Source organism: Terrapene carolina, unplaced genomic scaffold, assembly GCF_002925995.2.
Source record: "Terrapene carolina triunguis isolate 2854851 unplaced genomic scaffold, T_m_triunguis-2.0 Scaffold58, whole genome shotgun sequence".
NCBI lineage: Eukaryota > Metazoa > Chordata > Testudines > Emydidae > Terrapene > Terrapene triunguis.
Window position 1 is genome coordinate 52,199,333 of NW_020664409.1, and position 12,515 is coordinate 52,211,847.

At 40.1% G+C, this 12,515-nt stretch overlaps 1 protein-coding gene across 1 annotated transcript in view; it reads left to right on the forward strand.

The window, feature by feature from the left end:
• The first annotated feature begins 4,305 nt into the window (after positions 1-4,305).
• The window catches only part of CLVS1 (clavesin 1), a 112,379-nt gene continuing 104,169 nt past the window's right edge, over positions 4,306-12,515 (forward strand). Inside the window, exon 1 of the mRNA XM_024198454.2 lies at positions 4,306-4,694. Within this exon, the coding sequence (XP_024054222.2) occupies positions 4,306-4,694 (389 nt within the window). The remainder of the gene's footprint in view (positions 4,695-12,515) is intronic.

Genomic DNA, 12,515 nt, shown 5'->3' on the forward strand with positions numbered 1-12,515 from the left:
TATTGGATGGGGGTAGCCTGTCTTTGGGGAAATCCAGAAAGGTCACACTGAATATTACAGAATAAGGTGCTGTGAACCAATATTATTATTATTACTAATATAAAATAAACACAGGTCCCTCATGCCAGGCAAAACCACAGGCCATTGACTGGAGAAACCAGCATATTTTCAGTATCACAAGCATCCGGCCTCTTCTCTGAATCTTGTTGGGAACTGAACTTAATACACTGAAAATAAAAAATGGTGTATGTGATGAATAATTACTTCTGGTTCAATATTTCTTGTTTTGAATAATGATTGTTATTTTTCCTGGTATATGTTTGGGCTTTGTTCCTTTGGAGGGAGGATTTATTTTAAAAAGCTGTGAAAGGACCCTGCAGAGGAGGAAGTCATAATCTGTTCTCAGCAATGCTCTTGTCTAATAAAGGCTCTGTTTTGCCATTGCACAGCAACGCCATTCCAGAGGGGGAGGAAACGTCAGCGCCAAATTATAGAATAAGAATAAAAGATGCAAAGTTAGTTTTAAAGCTGGAGCATTTTACACAAGTAAGAATTGTAGACAACCCAAGAGGAGAAGGGGAAAATGGCAATGTGTGGGTCTGATGACAGGGAATGTGCATCTATTACATATTTAGGAATTCAAGAGATCAGTACCATGTGAGAAATCACAGTGACAATTAAATTGGGTAGCTCTCTGGCATTAATGTTTGTTACTAAATACCATGGGGGCCAAATCATCAGATGGTGTAAATCAGCATAGTTCTGTTGAACTCAATGGAGCCACAGCGAATTACAACAGCTGAGGAACGAGTCCCGTGATTTCTAATGGAATACTGACCGTTACTGCATTGTTTATATGTGCTGTGGATTATTTTGCAGTACCAATACCGTATTTCAGAGAAAACTTTGTTTAGCCCATTGATCAGAGTGTACTGTAGGGTAAGAAGCTTGTCTCCATAGGAACAAACTGTAAAATGTATTTGAAAATAAATGGTCTTAATCACAGTGGGTATTTCTAAATCACTTACTGGCAACCACCATCTTCGTGAAGTGGGGACGGTGTCTCCCTCTGGATGTGTTTAACACATTATGGGTGCTTCCACAATCTAAATTAGGTAATAAAAATAATACTCATATTAAGAAGTGGCATCATTTGTGATGCTTGTTATACAGAAATCCTGTAAAACAGACTGTAAGTAGTAAAGCCTCCACCCATACTTTAAGAATCTGAAAGAACAGTAGAGTTTAAAAACTAAATAAATATGAGACAGATTCTTTCCCCCATTTCTTGCCCCTGTGCACTGGTGAGGGGCAGAATCTGGTTGTCTCAACTCAGGCAAGAATGTGCCCAGACCCTAGCAGTGGAGACGTGGTGAAGGAGGCAGGGAGCAGGAAAGGAGCAGGGTAGAGTACAGTTCTAGTCCACAAATTCTCAGCTAGTGTATGATCCCTACCATATCCAACTGACATAAATGAGAGTAGCTCCTAGGCTGCTCTAAGTTACACCAGGGGTAGGGTCAGAGCTGCTGCAGATTGAGAATTAGGGAGCTTGAATTGGCTCCCTGACTGCACCCCTCCTCTGCTGAGCAGACCTTACAGCAGCAAAAATTCTGGTCCCATATGTTTCTTTGGTTTGTGAGCCACTGCTAAAACAGACTGGAAACTGATATACCACTTCTTAGACGACACTTCCATGCTGGGGGGGTGTTAGTTTTAAATAAGTTCAACGCCACCAATTATAATTAAAAACTTATTAAATGCAAGAAAACTAATGCCATGTTAAGTTTGAAATTTTAATTAAAAAACAAAGGCCTTGTTCTTGTGCAGCCTGCATCAGTTTTAAACCAGTGTAACTCAATTGACATCAATGGAGTTACCTCAAATTACACCAATGTCACTGTCTATGGGTATGTCTACACTGAAGTTAGACACCCATGGCTGGAACAGACCAGCCGACTCGGGCTCGTGAGGCTTGGGCTAAGGGGCTGTTTAATTGTGGTGTAGACGTTCAGGCTCAGGCTGCAGCCTGAGCTCTGGGACTCTTACACCATTCAGGGTCCTAGAGCCAGCCCGGGCTCCAGCCTGAGCATCTACACACCATTAAATAGTCTCTTAGCCCGAGCCCCACGAGCTGGATTCAGCAGGCAAAGGCCAGGTATGGGTTTTAATTACAGTGTAGACATACCCTAAAACTCCATTGTTTTTCAAACAACATTCTTCAGACCTAATAAAGTACTCACCTCACTGAGGGGGATGTAGTGTCTACATTTTAAAACCAAGCTCCTTCTGAGGTATTTAATCTCAAAAGAGAAATCTGAACTTTTTTTTTCTGTAAAGGCTGAAAAACTGGGCCTGATTCCGACCTTACTTCACATAAGTGTAGCTCCATTGACTTCAGTGGAGGTATCTCCTGATTTACACCAGTGAAACTCCTAAGAAGATTCTGTGGCATTTTTTTTATGCTTATAGCAGCCCAGGACTTTTTTTATAAGCATAGCTAAGAACAAGTATGAAAAATTTAAACACAAAATGTAAAGTTTTTTCCAGAAAAAGTACAAGATACTGAAAGTAAGAGCTTACAATAAAATTATCATCTTAACATCAAGATTGCAATGCTAGAATTATCAAACACATTTCACAGTTTATTCATTGAGAGACTTTGTGTTTTGAACTTCTAGACTATTGGGCTAAGCAAACTAGATACTGTTTTCTTTTAAGAAGATAAGCACCATTACTTAAAAGACCATTAAAAGTAAAGAGATAAGGTGACAAGGGATTGTGAGTTGAGAAGAGAATGTGTGTGTGCGCGCGTGTGCGTGTGTGTGTGCGCACGTGTGCGTGTGCGTGATGTGCTCACCAGGAAGAATATTGATGGAGGAATATCAGTGGGTTGGGAGTCTGTGTTGAGCATTAAACTTTGCTAGAGATGTTATTCTGCAGCTGGCAATTAAAGAGATGCTGGCTATGTCTTCACTGCAAGAAAAGATGGATATTTTTAGTGGCATAATTTACACACCTGAGCTATTCGGCTATAAAATCCTAGTGGAGACAAGGCTCCTGTAATTTTTACTGTGAGGAAGCCAGCGGAGATCAACACTATATTCTCCCCACCTGCGGTTGACCTCACCTAGTTTACCTCTGTAAAACTACAGTACCTTGTCTCCAGTAGGATTTTACAGCAAGAGCGAACACACCTTAGTCGTCACACCTTTTGAAAATACACCTTTTATGGCAGTGAAGACAAAGCCTCTAGATCATTGGCTCAGATACAATGGTACCACTGGAAAAAACAAGGAAGAACTTTTTAAAAAATGAAAACCCTCAATGGAAAATGTTTTCTGAGAGTGGTCTCCGTGTATCAAATTACCCTGACTGCCACGGTGTTCACAATGTTATTATGGTTCTCTGCACCAGTCTAGGAAAAAGTTATAAACACAGGGAATAAATGGATAAAAGGAAGTAAAGGGAAATTTATGAAATGATACTATTCACAATAAACCAACCTTTAAAAAATACTAGATTCATCATGAAAAGTGGAAATTTGCTTATTTAAAAGGCTGAAAACGTTGCTCTATTGTTTTAGCATGGCTCATCAGAAGAGAACACTTTGTCACATCATGGGTGAAAAACCAGACCAGTAAACTATGAGCTGCCATTATTTTTACAGCTGTCACTCCAGGCTGGCCCTGGAAGGGACTTGTGTCACAGGAAAAGCATAACAGTAATAGAGCATGGTCATGAAGTGCTGGCCTTTCTACGTTATTATTTTTAAGCTAATTGAGAAAGAATAATCTAGTACTAAACCAGTATAACATTGCCATTGCTATATGCTCAATATAATGATAAGTTCATCAGACTGTCTTTCTGGGATACTTATATATTATGCATTCAAGATGTCAATGATAGCATTATGCTAACTGCACCACTCAAAGACTATTTGGTTGCTATCCTCCGAATACTTAAAATACAGAAGCAGTGCAGTGATTATTGTATACGAGCTCAGAAGTGCATTCATTTAAGCCTTCAGTACATATATAATCCATGTTTTTTATATATATTTGTTTTTTAGTGAGTGATGGAATAAGCTACACTTGCTTTTGGATGGACTACACTACATACGAACTGAAAGTTATACCTCCTTGCAAGGATATGAAAAAGGCCCTCGAACAATCCTTTTCAAACAGTTGGGCAGCAAAAAGCTTTTGAATGGATCACGCTTACAGCAGACCATTAGTTGAATGGGATCAGCATTTCTCCTGCTAAATAATCTGAAGTTAAGGATCTGGAAAAGAGATTTTTGCAGAGATGACCCATTTACAAACTGGACTTAGTCCAGAGACTATAGAGAAAGCCCATCTGGAACTGAATGAAAACCCAGACGCTTTGCATCAGGATATCCAACAAGTCAGGGACATGATTATCACCAGGCCTGACATTGGGTTTTTACGTACAGATGATGCCTTCATCTTGAGATTTCTCCGAGCCAGAAAGTTTCACCAAACAGATGCCTTCAGACTGCTGGCCCAGTACTTCCAGTACCGCCAGTTAAACTTGGATATGTTCAAGAACTTCAAGGCTGATGATCCTGGGATCAAACGGGCTCTGATTGATGGATTTCCTGGAGTGCTGGAAAAATGTGATCACTACGGCAGGAAGATTCTTCTGCTTTTTGCAGCTAACTGGGATCAGAGTAGGTAAATGTAGATAGTGTACTTATATATTTATACACACACAAAACTGTTCACTGTTGATTAATGACCATATTTTAGGCAGTGAGATCATTTTGATAAACATGTATTCTAAACATGAGTCCATTTCACTAAAGCCTTCATCTAATGTGATTGTCTATCATTTCTCATACCTATGCCACAGAGGATTTACTGTACATCACTTCAAACAGGTAGCTCATATTTTTCCATAATGTTTGCAGGTTTAAGCCAGACAATTGCCTCTTGCAATAAGTATTTTAATGCCTATACACAATAACTTTAGTAATGTCAGACATGAGCCAAACAGGTTGAGAGCAAACACCTCTCACCACATGACAATTCTCATATGAACTGTGAGACATAGGTGTGATGGGGCACTCTATTCACCACTCAACCCCGCCTCCTCCTGGCTATTCTGGGCATTAGCTCTTCCAGGCAGATGCCCCTTCCTGCAGTTGCACTCCGTCACTCTGTCTCTCTTTCACTCTGGGGCCCTTCTCTCGCTCCAGGAGCTGCAGCTTCCTCTTTATGACTCAGCCCTCTGGCCAGGTCACTAAGGGCTGGTCTACACTAGGGGGGGATCGATCTAAGATACGCAACTTCAGCTACGAGAATAGTGTAGCTGAAGTCGACATATCTTAGATCGACTTACCTCGCGTCCTCACGGCGCAGGATCGACGGCCATGGCTCCCCCGTAGACTCCGCTTCCGCCTCTCACTCTGGTGGAGTTCCGGAGTCGACGGGGAGCGTGTTCAGGGATCGATTTATCGCATCTACACTCCTGCAGTGACTCAGGCAGTATTCTAGTTCACTACCCCTAGCAGTACCACTCTGTATTGGTTGGTAGGGGAAATCAGGCCCATCCTCTAATCTGGGTTCCAGTCCAGGGCCCTTTACCAAGCAGTCAAAGTCTGCAGCTTCTCTGGCCATACTGCTCTTGCCCCGCACTATTTCCTAGCTTGCTTCCACCCATTCTAGTCAGACCCCTCTCTCCTAGGGTCTTCAAAGTCTCAGGGATTCCTATCCATCCTTCCCTTAGGGAGAGTGACTGCTATTCTTCACCCTGCAGCCTCAGCGGGGGCTCTCTTGCCAGTCTCTTGGCTTTGTGTAAGCCCCACCTGTTCACTCACAGGTGAGCCTGCTTCCAATTAGCAGCTTCCTCCTAGCCTAAATCTCTCCCCAGTGCTGCTTGATTGGTTGATTGGGCTTGCGTGGCCTAATTCAACCCTCTCAGGACCAGTGTGTGGAGTACTCCTCATCACAACAGGGCATTTACCTTACCTGTTCTGGCTCCACACCTCTAGGGGATACAGTCTTGGCTTTAATCATTCCAGAAGGTACAGCCTCTGAATGAAATATTCACAAGAATGGCATCTTAATTTCTACACACTTTGGTGCCTGTGGGTAGGTCAGATATTTGGGAGATACAATCAGGCAAAGGGTATTTTCAGTTTAGCCTATTTCTGCTATAATGTGTTACAACCAAAGATTTCTTCCACCCCCTAAAATAAAATATTAAAATTTAATGTGACTATTTAGTCAGCTCTCTCTACCTCTTTGAGGTGGTATAGACATATATGAAAGGGGCAGATCTGGAATGTTCTTTTCACAGTATCTTTCTCTTCTCAAGTCACTAGAATAGTGAGTCAGACAATACATACTTGAGAAAATTGCCATAGGAGAATCTTATATGACCACAAGATGTCAGCAACTTGGTTTTCCATCTCATCTGAAAGATAACATCGATACCTGCACAGTGCCTACTACCATTATAATGAGACAATGGTTCAGTACTGACACAAATGGAAGGATTTGGCCTCCTGAATCTCCTTTCTTACTTCATTCCCATTCACAGAGGGCTAAATCTTCCTTCCCTTTAACACTACACATGTGAGTGAATCCAAAATAAGGCAGAGTGTGAATTTAAATCAGATTAACTATTCCTGATTAACTCAGCATGTGGATGCTTTTGTTTGGAATGGAGTTAATTAGGGATTGTTAATAAGGAATAGCTATTCGAGGGTAACCCTCCAGGTAGAAAAGCCCTAAATCATAATTTAGACAGTATAACCCCACCTAAAATTTGCTATAATTTATAAACTCATTTCCAGAGGAGACATTCTCTGAAGTGGCATTTACTTTTTTAATATTCCTTATAATGAAGTGGGTGTGTGGATCACATGTATGGGTGAGTGGAATAGTTTGGAAACCTTCTAGATTCATAGATTTTAGGGTTAGAAGAGACCATTGTAATCATCTAGCCTGACCTCTTACCTTAAACAGGTAATAGATTTTTATCAAGTGATTCCTGCATCAAGCCCATAACTTCTGGTTGTGCCAGAATGTATCTTTTAGAAAGACATCCAATCTTGATTTAAAGACTTCAAGTGGTGGAAAATCCACCATGTTCCTAGGTAAGTTGCTTCACTGGTTAATTACTCTCACTGTTAAAAATGTGCATTGCATTTCTAGTCTGAATTTGTCTAGCTAAGGTTTCCAGACATTGGATCTTTTTATGGGTTTGTCTGCTAGATTAAAGAGTTTCTTTTTCTCCACATATAGATACTTTTATACGATGATCAAGTCATCTCTTAACCTACTGTTTGATAAACTAAATAGATTGACCTTCTTTAGTCTATCACTCTAGAGCAGGTTTTCCAGATCTCTAATAATTGTATAGCTTTTTCACAACCCTTTCCAATTTGTCAACATCTTTTTTAAAGTGTGGACACCAGAACTAGACACAATATTCCAGCAATGATCTCACTAATGCTGTATAATTCTCTTACAGAAGAATATATATCATTACAGTTCCTTCATCAACCAAACTAGTAATTTAATCAAAATCAAAGTAGCCCAACCCACTGTTTCACCAATTAATCCAAAATGAAATAGAAACTTTTAAAAGATTCAAATACAATAACTAGTTTCCTTTTAAAATGTCTTCCCTTACTTGCAATTAGATTTCAGAAGACCTTTACTAGTTGATTCAGCCATCCCTGGCTTTGGTACTGCTATTGCTACTGCTAATATATTTAACTTGCACTCAGGACTGCTATATGGGTTTCATTGGGAGTTTTGGGTGCACGAATAATGCAGGATCAGACTTTATAAGTCTCCCAACTGCTCCTCTGATTCAAGATGTTTCTTTCAAAAACGTGCATCCAGGGTGAAATCCCATCCAGTGTAGAGAGCCAGGACAAGAACTATGCATCATGTAAGTCTCATGTAAAGCCTTTAGGGCATAAGTGGAATATTAGTGATGCATAGGTCCTCTGCAGAGAATAGAATTTTCACAGGTCTGAGGATCTTCAGCCATCCTTTATAATGTTATGGAAATAGGATTGTGTTGTTTTTGTTTTGTTTTTTCCTTCTTTATAGTTGGACTGTTGTATCACAGAAGATGTCATGTGGCTTCAACAGATATTGTTGAAGAGTCGGGGGGGAAATGCTTCTTTGTTTACAATATATATTTCCGTACCAGCTGCTGCTCATCAATTCTCTTCTATTAACCCAAAAGTCTTAAGTGCCAGACAGTTACCATTCTGTGTGAAAGTGTATGGAGAGTTTCAAAAGAACACAAATTACTCCAACATAGCACTGGAGCAGCAGCTATAAATATTTTAAAGGATTATGATAAAGTAAGTTATGTACATGCTGAGAATATTCATGATGATGTAATTATGAGGATATTATCATCACTAGATCCTGTTGGTATGACTGAATATATTTTAGATGCTGATTACTGTAATATATTTGGAGGATAGTCTCAGTTGTTTAATAGAATACCAAGGAATAAATGGTTGCTAGGATTGACTTATAGATGCAGCCAAACTACAGCAATAACTCAAACTCATAGTTGTTTAATATGAAAAAATATTGCTAAGATACAACCAACCATAGTATCAAAATGATTTTTACAAAGAGAGTCTTTGTGTTTGGTTAGGAAGTGACATACAACATAGCAAAAACTGTTTAGATGGTACAGTGACCAAGAACCTGGTTATAGATAATCAAATGAATTAATTAGTTTAAAATAATGACAGTTTTGAGGAAGGGTTTAAAACGTTAATAAAATTCATGGGGTGGAAAAGGAGAGAGAGATTTAAGCAGAATAATAATTTCAGGCAGTGACTTGTGGAGAAAGAATGATGGATCAGACACAGAGGACGTGAGATAGCTCAGTCCCAAAATTGTTTAATTCAACCATAGGAGACAAGTGAACTCACTTCCTATCAAATAAGAAAGCCAGGTCCCTAGAAGATCATGCAAGGAGGGTACCAGTTTGGGGCAGGGCTATCAAGGGAATGAGAAAGGTGAGATGACCTGTGAGTCCTGGACTCAGAAACCCAGGAAAGAGGGGAAAAGGGAACTGCTGGGAAAAAGGACAAAGAGGCAAATGTTGAAGAGTGAGATAGGATTGAGTGAGGGGGAAAGCACCAGATGGGTTGGGAAGTCAAACATGTGAAGAGTGAGAGGAAAGGTACTGGCAGGAAGGGGTGATTCTGGGACTGGGACTGATTGGAGAGTTGTGAGGGAAGGCCCAGAGAGATGAGGCAGGTGGGTGATAGGACTGTCCTGGTGGGGTAAGAGGAGCAAAAGAAGCTAACTACATGAGAACTGAAAAGAGGGACATGGAAATTAGAGGAAAGGTGACTTCTGTGTCATGTACTCCTTTGTAAAAAAAGAAACCAAACAAAACCCAGGAGTTATGCAAGAAGAAGAGAGATTTAATGGACATGTACACACCCATGCTGGGATTTGCTGCATTCCACAGGCTTAGCACAAGTGTTTTCATTTATACCGACTGCAAATGACCCCTATAGACCAAAACTCTGTGTGTGTGTGTGTGTGTGTGTGTGTGTGTGTGTGTGAATGAGTGTCTGTGTGTGTGAGAGAGAGAATGAATAAGGATGATTTTAAACAGGAGAGTGGGGAGAATGCTGGCTTTACACTACTGGAAAATTACTATAATCCTACCAGGACTGGATAAACCAGTTTTAAGGCCAGATTCTTCCAGAGGTGTGTTGCCAAAGCCCCCTATATCAATAGAATATAACTGAGATCACAATAGTACTCATTTTATCTGGATTCTTTGTCTCTTTGGACATTTGGAAATAATCTTGGGAATAATCAGAAGCTGTGTATTTTATTGTATATGGTAGCTCCTTCAGCTGCTATAATACCAGGAACCAGTTCAAGATGTGTTCAGTCAGAATATTCCTTTTTTTTTTTTTGTTAGAACTTTGTGCATATCAAGGTTTGCAAATACTAGATATTCGGATCATCTTCTAATTTATCAACCTAATTAAAATAGTTAAAACATCTTCACTTGTTATTGGAGGAGTAGACTGCACGGGGGGGAGGGGGAGGGAGAGAGTTCTCCAGTTGGATAGCTAATAAAATTTACACATTAGATGCTTTATAAATGAGTGGAGAGAGAGAGAGAGAGAGATGATTGAAATTGTAAAATTTTAATCTATTTCTTAATATAGGCAAAATTTATCCTGAGGCCATCACTTATTTATAATGCTTTCCTTTGAACTTGGAGCCTCAATATCAATTATATTTTACAAAATAAGAGTCACCTCTTCTACAACAATCCTGTGAAGTACTGAATTTCCTCAACTTCCAGTAACTTGCAAGACTGACTAAATAATATTTCAAAACTGCTGATGTTAGAAAGTTGTAACACAGGGGTGAAAGTAACTTAAAGGACTTACCGGTACGCCAGAGTCCTGAGCGGGGATGTGGCCTCAAGATTTAAAGGCCCTTGGGCTCCAGCTGTGGCTGGGAGCCCCAGGGCCTTTAAATCACCCCGGAGCTACCAGCTGCAGAAGCGGCTGGGAGCCCCGGGGCGAATTAAAGGGCCCAAGGCTCCGGCCGCCGCGGAGCACCGGGCCCTTTAAATCACCGCCGCGGAAGCCGGTCCAGTCTGGCACGGCGTACTGGTTCTTTCACCTCTGTTGTAACATGACAGTATTTTGCAAAGGGTCTTTCTGGGATGAACAGGATGATTCTGAAAACATTACTGGATATACAGGGTGTGAGTAGTTTGGAGGAGAGTGAGGTGATTTGTAATTTACCAAATGGCCTCTAAAAATCCAATAAGTGAGAGAGACAGAGGAGGGGCAAGAGGGGAAAGAATGAGAAAAAAGTAATTCCAATAAGTCAATGTTATCAAAAACCAATCATGAATGCTGATAGGTGACTGCATTGATATATGACATCTTGCTTTTTAAGATTAATAAGTATATAGGGATTAACATACCTGTGTATATGGGTGGGCACTGTAAAAAGGAGGCTGAGCAGTAACTAAATTAATCAGAATAAGAGTTTCCAAAGCACTAAAGAGTAGAAAATGGAAAATGCAAGTTGAGGACTGGAAACTCTGTCTACAACTAAATTCTATCTGTGCTCACAAGGTCGATATTTTTAATAAGCGCAGAGAGCATAGTGACAATAAGAGAGAATTGCCTATTCCATCATCCCAAGATGAATTTCAGCTCCAGAAAAATCATATAGGGCACACTTGTAGCCGGGGTCATAATGCAACACAGCCAGATACCTGCCTGCTGGAATAGACCATTTAACTATCTATTTTCGGATCATGCTGAGTAAAGTTGCCTCAGCAGAGGTTGATTTTCAAAGGAACAGGTAGAGTAAAGTGTAAGAATCTTTGTTAGTGTTTTCTCCTTCTTGAAACACAACACCATTATTCCATTGAAGTTGAGGTATGACTGGAGTACGTATGTGCATGTGTTTACACATAGATTTGACTATCATTCATACAGCAGTATAAATCACATATCCAAAGTAGCCATTGTATATAAGATCAGTAACAAATTGTTTTAAAAAAGCAAGCATTTACGTAACAGCCCACAATACATCTTTATAGCCATAATGATATACCAGGTCCAAATTAAGGATCTGTATACTCATTTACACTGGTGTAAATCAGAAATAGCACCATTGATGTCAATAGCATTACAGTGGCATACTTTTAAAAAGCATAAAATATGGATTTAGTGTACATGAGAAATCATAACTACTCTTCAGAGTGAATCAATATCTTTCCCACTTCTCCCATGCACATCTCCCAAAATAATAACTTGCAAGTTACCAAGTACGTAGCCTATAAAATAAATTGGAACCTCATGCTCTTTGCTTCTTCTTTTATCCAATACTGTTTCATTTATTGAGTTCCAAATTCTTCCAGTGAAGAGATACAAATGGTGCCTGCTCCTTTTATGTCCATGTCAATGTCCCTTTCCCCCACCACAAGGTCAAATTCATGTAACTCCACTGAGCTACTCCTGATTTACACTAATGTGAGAGGAGAATCAGGTCCTTCATGTGCACAACTTAGGTGCTTTGTCTGAGTTCAGAACAACACTGATAGCTTTGAATGATCATCTTAGCACAATGCAAATGTTGATTACCATGCAGCTTGTTCCATGAATATTAGTTACATCCCCAATACCACTTCTGACAGGGCTAGCCCACAACATTTTGGCACCTGAGGTGGGGCACTCAAATGACGCCCCCATGCTCCCTCGCTTGGGCCAAACCTTTGAAAAGTCTCAATTCTGCCTTCTTCCTTTCTACTCCTCTCATTGTACTGCTCTGCTACCTACCCCAATAAAGGAGAACTAACAACTTAAAATGCCTTGTTCAAAAATTTTAAGTAACACTTAACTTTCAAATGCCTGAACAGCAAATGTAACTTCTCTTGTCTGCATAGTAAACACTGGCATTTTTCTCTGTTTGAATAATCAAAGTGGTGCTTTCCATGCCTTCTTGGTT